We start from the raw sequence: 10,243 nt of genomic DNA, 5'->3' as shown, positions 1-10,243 counted from the left end.
AGGTGGGCATTAGAGGTGTGTCGGTCACTTTTGAAAAAACAAGTCGAGATGCCTAAGGTGATTGTTACGGACTGCGATACCTCTTTGATGAATGCGGTGGCAAAGGTATTTCCTTCTTCTAATGCATTACTTTGTTGATATCACATAACATGTAATGTGAGAAGTAAGGTTAAACCTGCGGTGGGGAGGAAATAAGTAGATACCGAAGGTGGAAAATCGGTGAAGCCCGGTGTGATTGTTGAATAAATAATGAATGCATGGACTCGTATTGCAAATTCTTCGATAAAAGAATTATACGCCGATTCCGTCATTCAATTTCGAAAAGTGTGTGAAAAGTATATGGATTTATTGAAATATGTTGAAAGCACCATTCTTAATAAGGTGAAGGCGAATTTTGTGTGCATGGACTGATAATGTCTGACACCTTGGGAATACAACCACCAATAGAGTTGAATCGACACATGCTAGTTTGAAAAATTGGTTGGCTAATAGCAAGAGTGACTTGTGTCGAGATTGGGATACCGTAAATCTCATGATCAAAAACCAACATAAAGAGATACAAACCACATTTGGCCTGAGCATTACGGTGTTGGAACATTGATTTAGGGACAATATTCTTTATTCTCAATTGATCGACAATGTGTCTTGGGTCGGATTAAACTTTATTTTTCACGAGGCCAAACGAGGTGAATCTGTCGATTTCAATAGTGTAAAGTGTGGTTACACTATTACTTGAACGTATGGTCTCTCGTGTGCTTGTGTTAATGCTAAAAAAGTGAGACTAGGTGATCCAATAAGAATGGACGAAGTTACCCCTCATTGGAAAAGACTTAGTTTTGGTGATGATGGTTACATCAAAGGAGAAAAATTGAATATCTCTATTACTTCCGAATTGGAAGCGATACAAGAGGGGTTTTCGAAGGCCGGTGACAACATGAAACTCTATATCAAAGAACAATTGCGGAAGATTGGATATCCCAAAACAACCGACATGAAACCGCCTTTTTAACCGGTTAAGACAAAGGGTGCTCCGAAGAAATTGAAGCCTACACCGAATGATAACTCGACTTCACGGTCTCCTTCTTATTGTGAGTATGTCGATAAACTTTTTCCCGACTCACCGACTCCTAAATCTCAAAAATCTCAAAAAAGTTCAAACAAAGGAGCTTGCATAAGCAAACCGCCTCCGACACCTATTCCACTAAAAATTCCAATCATTGAAGAGATGCCTATTCCACAAAAAATTCCATCCATCAAAGAGATGCTTGTTTTTATGCACCCTTATATCGAGCGGATCGTAGATGTTGTGGGGGACGATAATTACAGTTACCGAACCGTCTCGGCATTGTTTGGTAATGGAGAGGAGAGCCATATGCTTGTACGTCATGAACTCCTCCAAGAGTTGAAGACGCATAAAGAAGCGTACACGCGGTTATATGGAGATGACATTAAATTTGAAGCGGTTAACGAAGCTCTTGTTCCTTGGATGGGTGCTTATGCACCGGTGTCTAAATGGATGAGATTCCCATATATGAGACATCTTATTGCATGTGCATATGATATGGTGTGCATTGACTTGACGCGTTAAGGTTTTTTGGAAAGCTTTTTCCCACTCCACATCGCACCACCTACAAATTCAAATGATTGCATCATGTGTATTGGATGAATGGCTTTCTAAAACGAGTCACTTTATGCAAGTTTACTTGAAACCGGAATGCCTCATACCACCTACATCACCGGAATGAACGCTTCATCATACTGTAGATGCCGAGACGTGGCCGAATATTTTTGTTGATAGGATGCTCAAATTCAAAAGATTGAACAATATTGAAAAAAATCAAATAAGGAAAAATATAAATTAGAATTTCTAATATAAATTATTGACAAAAAGAAATATAATAAGAAGGAGACCGTGGAGTCGAGTTCTGGAAACAAGCAAATTCAGCGAACCTTATAATAAACATTGAACTTAATTTATAATTACTTTAAATTGAATTGAAATATACATATATGAAAGATTTGTGATATCTTTCTAAAAGAAATCATTTTCCGTAAATTTAAACAATAAAAAAATGTGGCAGTTGCAAAATATCTAGATTGAGTTTCATTTCTTAAACCCTATAAAACCCGTTTTCGTCAAAACCCTTTCAATCATTTTCAGTGAGAACTTTCGTCGAACACCATGAGCTCCCCTCCGAACAACTCTTCCTCCCCCGTCAACCGCCTCGACACCATGTTCCTCCGCCACCTAATCGGCAGGCTTCAGGTTCATGATTCCGACAACCAACTTACCGACGAGGATTTCATTTCCGACGAAGAAGAAGAACTTGAATACGAAAATGAAGATGACAAGCACCGTCCATACCAAGACGACGGAATACGCGAAATCTACGAAGAAGAATCTCGGATTGAAGCTGAAGTTGTTTATCGGATTCTCAATGGCAAATCGCATACGCTGAAGCCTAATTCCGGTGAAACGGTTACGATTCGTGAAAGTAGCATTGCTGTTGGGTTTCATGTGGATGAAGAAGAAGGTGAGTATGTTGTGTGGGAATGGCATGGTCACATTCCGAGGTATACTGAGGAGCATCAGTTTTCTCTTGAGTATATCTATGGGAATTACTTTCAGAGGGTTGTGCCTGGGGAGCGTCCTACTACACCACCTCCAGTAGATGCAGCGGCTGACAAGGGTTTGAAGGACTTGTTTGATGGTGCTGTCAATCCTGCCCCTGGTAGGATTCTTCATCGCAATCTCAACATTGATTCTACTGCTCCCAGGTGCTCAATTCTGTTTCTTTTGTTTTGTTGCTATCTTGTGAATTTTGTTTATCTGTTTTGGTTAGATTATTTTGGTGTGTTAATCTTTACTAGTATGTATTCCGTTGTTTTTATTTCGGAAATTCACATGCTACATGCTTTGTGTTAATGTCGGAAGCCATGGATTTTGCTAACTTAATGAATGCGGATTTGTTATAGTCAAAATCAATCATTGGATTGTGAATTGGATGAAGACTTTAGAGCCTCGCATATTATGTCTTCATTCTGTAGTTCCCATTTGCTATTTGCAATGCAATTTTTACGAAAATATCAAGTTTGTGCCTCAACTGCATAGCTAAGAGGGAGATTCACCCAATAGCCTCCCACATATACTAGCTAGGTTGGCTATGACTCAAAATTTGGGTTCTAGCAACTTCCTTTCATTGTGGATGAATTCAGCTGTTAGGAAGTTGGATATTTTGTGTTTAGGGTTTGTGATGCTTCGATGGTAGGCACAAATGGGGTTCCCCAAGTCAGGCTGTGACCACAGAGAGCCTCATTTTATGTAAATAGTAAATGACACAGTCACCCCAGTTGGCGAATTGGAGCTTTTAGATGAAGATCGGGTTTAGAGCTCTTTATTTGGTCTTCATCTAGGCTCCAATTTAATAGAGACTTCATCGAGCAGTAGTGAATGCATTGGTTTTTTGTTGCAGCAAATCTCCAATTGCCAAACCCTGATGATGTTGTGTTAATGGATCCTTATTGTTGGATGAAGATCGGTCTATGTTAAATTCCCCAAATCTGTTTTAAATTAAAAATACAATTTGGAATGCGAGTCATCCGATCTTCATCCAATAACCTATATCTACAACTACTGAAATTGTGATTGTATAAAATCTAAGGTGTCTTTATTCTTGTCGGAAACCATGGATTTTGGTCATTTAAGATTGTGTTTTGAGTTTGGTTTGTTGATATTTGTATGCGGGTCAATTGATCTCATCCAATAGTCTCAATTCACTAACTGCAATGATTGTGCTGCATCTTTATTTTTCAACTATGGCAAAATTGTGCATGAACTGCATGGCTGAGAGGGATATTCTCTCAATGGCTTTTCATGTGAGCCAGGTTGGCTACCAGTGGTTTGCCATGACCTCAAAGTCTGGGATCTAGCAACTTTCTTTTTTCATTGGCCGTGATGTTTTTCATGTTGGTGTGTATGGTTGTGCTATACTGTGATTTATCATGTGAGAAATGTTTAATTTGCTTTTGAGCATTTCTATTGCCTGTTTTATGTTTGATTTCTCTTATGTTCTTCTTTGGAGAATTTGCAGGCTTTAAGAATTTCATCATTGGAATTTCAAGTTCAAAGGATCGCAGGCAGAGGTCGTTGTCATCATCTCATTCCCTTTGTGAAGCAAAGATAGTTTTCCCATTTTCCGAGTATAAATCTCAAGAATGAGTCTGCATTGTATGCCTGTTTGAGCTTTCAAATCATACTTGTAAAGGATGCAAGACATGGTTTTTTATTTTTCGATACCAGACATGGTTTTTTTAATAACTCATTATCTTTGCTTGGAGAAGTAATAATATGACATTTTATATTTGGTCTATTATTATGATTATATTTAGCCATTTGTTACTTTCCTCTAGCAATTTTATGAAGAATTTTTTTAACAATAGGTTGTGTCTAATGATTTGTAACAGTAAGATACGTTTTGTACATCACAGTTGGATTAAGCTGTTGTATTAGATCTCTAGGTTGACCTTCCATGTATGTTCGCCACCCTCTCTGTATCCCATTTCATTGGCCGACCTATTCCCCCTCCTTTGCATCCCTTCTCTTCTCTTCCACTACCTTTTTGTTTCTGTGTCTCAACCTTTTTTTCTTCATCCTGGAAAACAACAGTCTTATTTCACTCTCATCCTTACACAATCACATTGTAGCCCTCAACAACTTTGAAGTAATTTTGACAATCCAATACAATAACACCTCCAACAGTTCATCCGCCCCAACAGAAAAATTACCTACAACAATAACTCCTCGGTCTTGTTATTTTGGTTGTTTCTACAAATTTGATTTTACTTGTATTGTCTTGTAGAGTTTGAATCTTGGTTGCTGTTCATCAGTATGAGAACTATAACTATTATAATACCTTGTCAAAACAGCTTCAATAAAAAGTTTCTCACACCCTGCCCTCAACACCTATATGAGGTTTAATTTTAAATCTTGCAAACCGTATTTATATGAAAGGGTACCACTATTATTACTTGTTGAGTGTGGTCAAATGGTTCAAAACAATGCAACCTTTAACTACTAGATGCTCTTATTAAATACAGTGAATTCATCACCTATGTCATTTAACTATGTAAAACATTTTTTCTATCCAAAATATTTTCACTGACACTATGGCAAAACCAGAATCTGAATATTGTGCTTTTCTTTTTTTAAAAACCTATCACTAACACAATCATAGAAGGGTCTCAGATCCAAAAGTTTAGCACCAAAAATAATTAAGATTTTTTCTTGTAAGTTTTCTTGTTGAGATAAGATTTCAATAAGTGATAAAAAGATATGGTGTTGTGTTAAAAAGAAATGAGGGAGATAAGAGGTAGTACGAATATATAAGTTGTGTCTCAGTGTTATGAAAAAACAGATGTTTTTGTTTGTATTTTTTTAAAACCAGTAGAGTGGTTTACTAGGTAATGTTTCCGGGTGATTGGCCATAAAGACAACGTGTGAAGAGAAAAAATAAATTAGACAAAGAGTATGAAAAGAGAAAAAAAAAAGAAAAAAAGAAAAAAAAAAGATTAGATTTCATTTTTGTTAGTGCATTTTTAGTGAAAAGAGAATAGAGAGAATAAAAAGAAGTAAAGATTATATTATTGAATTGAATTGTATAAATAATGATATAGATTATGATTAATTATATACAATCCTAATTGAGCTTGGGCTTACGCAACTTGAATTATATTTGATATTATGTCAACAATATATCAATCCTAATAATATCTCAATATACCTCTATAATCCAAGTTGTCAAACAACTCTAAAAATAGTCAATCTGAACTACTCTTAATTTCTTTCTCAAATTTGGGAATCTGTCGATCTTCAATCCTTTGGTGAAAATGTCGGCCAATTGTGCTTCACTTGAGCAATGTCTAACTTCAAGTTCACCTCAATTTACCTTATCCCTCAAGAAGTGAAATATAGCTTCAATATGTTTACTCCTTCCATGCAGAACTAGATTCTTCGCCAGATTTATGGCTGATTTGTTGTCGATTTGCAACACAAGAGGTTTCTTCACTTTGACCTCCATTTCTTCAAGTACTGATTTGTCCAAATTGCTTGACATGCACCATATGATTCTGCTATATATTCAGCTTCACACGATGATAATGCCACCACAGGTTATTTCTTCGAACACCATGAAATTGGGGCACCAAATACTTGAAACAAATGTCCAGTTGTGCTTCTTCGATCTTCCTTATCTCCACACCAATCAGCATCTGAAAAGTAAGTAACTGTTGCTTCTTCGCCTTCGGAGTCTCGTCGAAATAGAATTCCATAGTCTATTGATCCTTTTAGGTATCTTAGAATTCTTCTTGCAGCCTTCATGTATGACACTCTTGGTTCACTCATTTATCTACTCATTAATCTGACTGCGAAACCTATACAAAGTCAACTATTGCACACATATCTCAGAGATCCAATAATTTGCTTGGACAAAATTACATCGACTTTGTCTTCCTCTCCATGCTTCTCCAACTTCGGGTTTATTTCGACGGGTGAGGATGTAGGATTCAAATCATCTATTATAAATATCTTGAGTATCTGTTTGGCATAATTCCTTTGATGCACCACCATACCTTGCTTCGACAATTGAAATTCCATGCCCAGCAAATAAGACAATTTTCCCAGATCCGACATTTCAAATTCCTTCATCATCAGATCTTTGAACTTCGACAAGTTCTCCAATCTATTTCCAGTTACCAACAAGTCATCGATATATAAGCAGATGATTGTTATATTTTGTGCCACAACCTGAACATAGACACCATACTCGTATTTGCATTTGACAAATTCTAATTCGACTAAGTATGAGTCGATCATCTTGTTCCATGCCTTAGGTGTCTACTTGAGACCATAGAGTGCTTTGTGCAACTTATATACTTTACTCGCTTCCTTCTGAATCACAAAACCAGGAGGTTGTGTGACAAAGACCTCTTCGTCTAAAGGACCATTCAAAAACGCTGACTTCACATCTAAGTGAAAAGTCGACCACCCTTGATTGCATGCCAATGCTACCACTAGTCGAACAGTCTTCAATCTTGCTACTGGAGAAAATACTTCAGAGTAGTCGAGCTCTGCTCTTTGAAGAAATCCTCAAGCTAATAATCATGCTTTATGTCTTGCAATTGGCCCATCAACATTGTGTTTCAGTTTGAACACCCACTGTATGTTGATAGTTTTTTATGTGCTGACAATTCAATTAACTCCCATGTGTTGTTTCTCTCGATTGCCTGTAACTCTTCGACCATAGCTAACTTCCATTGTTGAATCTTTAAAGCCTCGCTATAGTTGACTGGTTCATCACCTACAAGTAAAGTAAAATGAACTAACTCTCCATGTGGCGTGACTTCATCTTCACCGACTACTTCATAGTCTTTGTAACACCCCATACATGTACGTCTAGAATAATATGTAGTGATGCTATAAATGGTACGAGAAGCATACATAAGCAAAAAAAAAAAATTAAAAATCGTATACAAATCAACTCTAAGCATAAAGTGTGATCAGTGCATTTTGATGCACATTCCTCTATGTTTGTACTTATGCATTTCCATGGTTTGTTTTGTTTATTTTTCTATTTTATGATGTTTTTATAATTTAGTTTATTTTTGTCTTTATTTGATTTTCGTATTCTATTTTCAGCACTTGCAGCTTTCAATAAAAAATTCATAACTGAAGCTACGAGAATCGGATCGATGCGTTCTAATAATCGTCGGAAAGCTGAGAGAAAGAGATACAACTTTCATGTTGGAGTCAAAGTCAGATTTGGAGTTTATAATTCCCAGAAGTTCGTCAAAGTCAGACTTGCGTGTTCCTATACTTTAATCACATTTGCTTAATCCGCGTATGTTTATCGTGTTTGCTTAATTCACGATTGTTATAGCTAATCTGTTTGCTTAATTCGGAAATTAGGAACATACATCATATAATATCAATCACGCTTGTATGATTGCTATTATAATCGAAAAAGGGAATATAATTCGTTTGAGAATTGGGAATTATTTGGGTCGATGATAAGTTGGAAAACCAAAATAGTAGATTAATCGTTTTAGCATATTTTGATAATCACTTATTTGCACTATTTTTCTTAATAGAACAAACCCCCCATAATTGTTTTCAATTGGTTAAAAACTGTATAAGAATCCTTGTGATACGATACTCGATTTGTCGTTGCCGTAACTATATTTCAAAAATATTCGTTTTTTATCCATGCGCGACAGCGGATCAAAGTGTATACAATCAGCTTGTCTAAAACATTGTACAACGGAAAGATAACGTCTGTCGAGGTCTTCCTGCCATCAACTCGTCTGCATTCTTCAAAACTGATCATCTAGCAATTTTCTACCCATAACCTGTTCCTGAAAATGATGAGAGGATTGGGGTGGAATTACTCAAATTCCAATCCCAGGCAGAATTTTTATCAACCACAATATCTCGACTTAACACAATCTTCGCATTAACTAGATTGAATAGTCTGTATGCACCAGTCTGAAGATATCCTACCAGAATCATATGTTCACTCTTGTCATCAAGCCTCTTTCTTCTTGCACCAGGAACATGTTTTTAACACATAGAGCCAAAAACCTTCAGATGATTCACCGATGATCGTTTGCCACTACACACTTCTTCAGAAACCTTATTCTTCAACTTCTTTAGGTTATGCTTGATATCTAGCACACTTGCACACGCTAAACACGATATCTGACCTACTCGCTATTAAAAAGAATAAGGATCGGATTATACCTTTATACCTGGTAATGTCGAAGTCCACTCTTTTCCCGTCTTAGCTAATAAGCACATTAGATGTCATAGGTGTTGAGATACTTTTCGAGTCTTTAATATTGAACTTCTTGAGAAGCTTTAAGCAGTATTTTATTTGACTTATGAAAATGTCTTCTTCGGCTTGGTTGATTTGCAATCGTAAGAAATATGTCAGCTAACCCATAAGAGACATCTCAAATTCTTCTTGCATCAAACTTGCAAACTCTCGACAAAGAGATTCATTAGTAGAACTGAATATAATATCATCTACATATATTTGAACTAAAAGAATATGCTTTGTTTTGCGTCTAATAAAAAAAGTTATGTCAAATTTACCGCGATCGAATCCTTGTTTGATTAAAAATCCACTTAATCGCTCATACCAAACTCTAGAAGCTTATTTGAGATCATAAACGGTTCTTTTCAATTTAAAAATATAGTTAGGATTATTGTGATCCTCAAAACCCTGGGGTTATGAGACATACACGTATTCGTTTATATGGTCATTAAGAAAAACTGATTTAACATCCATTTGATAAAGCTTAAAATCCAGACAGCAAGCGAATGCCAAAAGGAGTCTAATAACTTCTAGACAAGCTGCAAGAGCATAAATCTCCTCGTAGTCTATTTCTTCAATTTGATTATATCCTTTTGCCACTAATCTTGCTTGATTTATAGTAATTATGCTATTTTCATCCATCTTGTTTCTAAATACCCATCTAGTGCCAATGGAAGCTTTATCAACTGGACACAAAACAAGGTCCCAAACATCGTTATGTTTAAATTAGAAAGTTATTCATTCATAGCAAGTAACCATCCCTCGTCAAGTAAAGCATCAAATATCGATTTAGGTTCAATTTGAAAAATGAAAAAAGAGTACTTATAGAAACTATTAAACTGTGATCTAGTACTTACACCTTTTTTGATGTCTCCTAAAATTTGATCCAACCGATGATCCTTTGCGATTGGCCAATCTTGAGGTAGTTGGTTTGAGGTCTCTTATTTTTCATCCTTATGTAATATTTCCTCTTCACCTTCATTAATGTCTTCATCTTTTGATGAAGGAGGAGGATCCTCTTTGGAGAGCCGAAACTCCACGGGAGATTTTGCCCCGTTAAAGTACACTCCTATCTTAAACAAAAACATAGGAAGAAGTATTGTAAGATGTTATTTTTAACAACAACACATGACCCCTATTTATACAACTTTGAATTTATTCTGACTCACACAAAACGGTTCAGTACAATCACAACTGTATAAAAGTGTCGGCAAAATCTTAGCTGTTCAATTTTTCACTCTTTTATAACTATCAGATTTTTTACACATGGACTAAATATCCGTTTGGTTCTGATTTTTTTTTTTTAAAATATGACACTAAGTAAAAATTTCGAACATTTTGAAATACCCGATGCACCGAATTTTTTATATACA

General features: G+C 36.0%; 2 protein-coding genes across 2 annotated transcripts; both read left to right on the top strand.

The window, feature by feature from the left end:
- The first annotated feature begins 799 nt into the window (after positions 1-799).
- LOC131614726 (uncharacterized) lies at positions 800-1,588 on the top strand. Its single transcript, XM_058886285.1, has 2 exons — positions 800-922; positions 1,019-1,588. The coding sequence occupies exons 1-2, from the start codon at positions 800-802 to the stop codon at positions 1,586-1,588; spliced, it is 693 nt and encodes a 230-aa protein (XP_058742268.1).
- Positions 1,589-2,046: 458 nt separating this feature from the next.
- Positions 2,047-4,368, top strand: LOC131612440 (uncharacterized). The gene is made up of 2 exons (XM_058884234.1): positions 2,047-2,778; positions 4,092-4,368. Exons 1-2 carry the CDS (start codon positions 2,183-2,185, stop codon positions 4,096-4,098), a joined length of 603 nt encoding a protein of 200 aa, XP_058740217.1. The 5' UTR covers positions 2,047-2,182; the 3' UTR covers positions 4,099-4,368.
- The last annotated feature ends 5,875 nt before the right edge of the window (positions 4,369-10,243 follow it).

The sequence above is a fragment of the Vicia villosa genome, linkage group LG6 (genome assembly GCF_029867415.1).
Source record: "Vicia villosa cultivar HV-30 ecotype Madison, WI linkage group LG6, Vvil1.0, whole genome shotgun sequence".
Classification (NCBI taxonomy): domain Eukaryota; kingdom Viridiplantae; phylum Streptophyta; class Magnoliopsida; order Fabales; family Fabaceae; genus Vicia; species Vicia villosa.
This window is presented reverse-complemented; position numbering and strand designations above follow the sequence as displayed.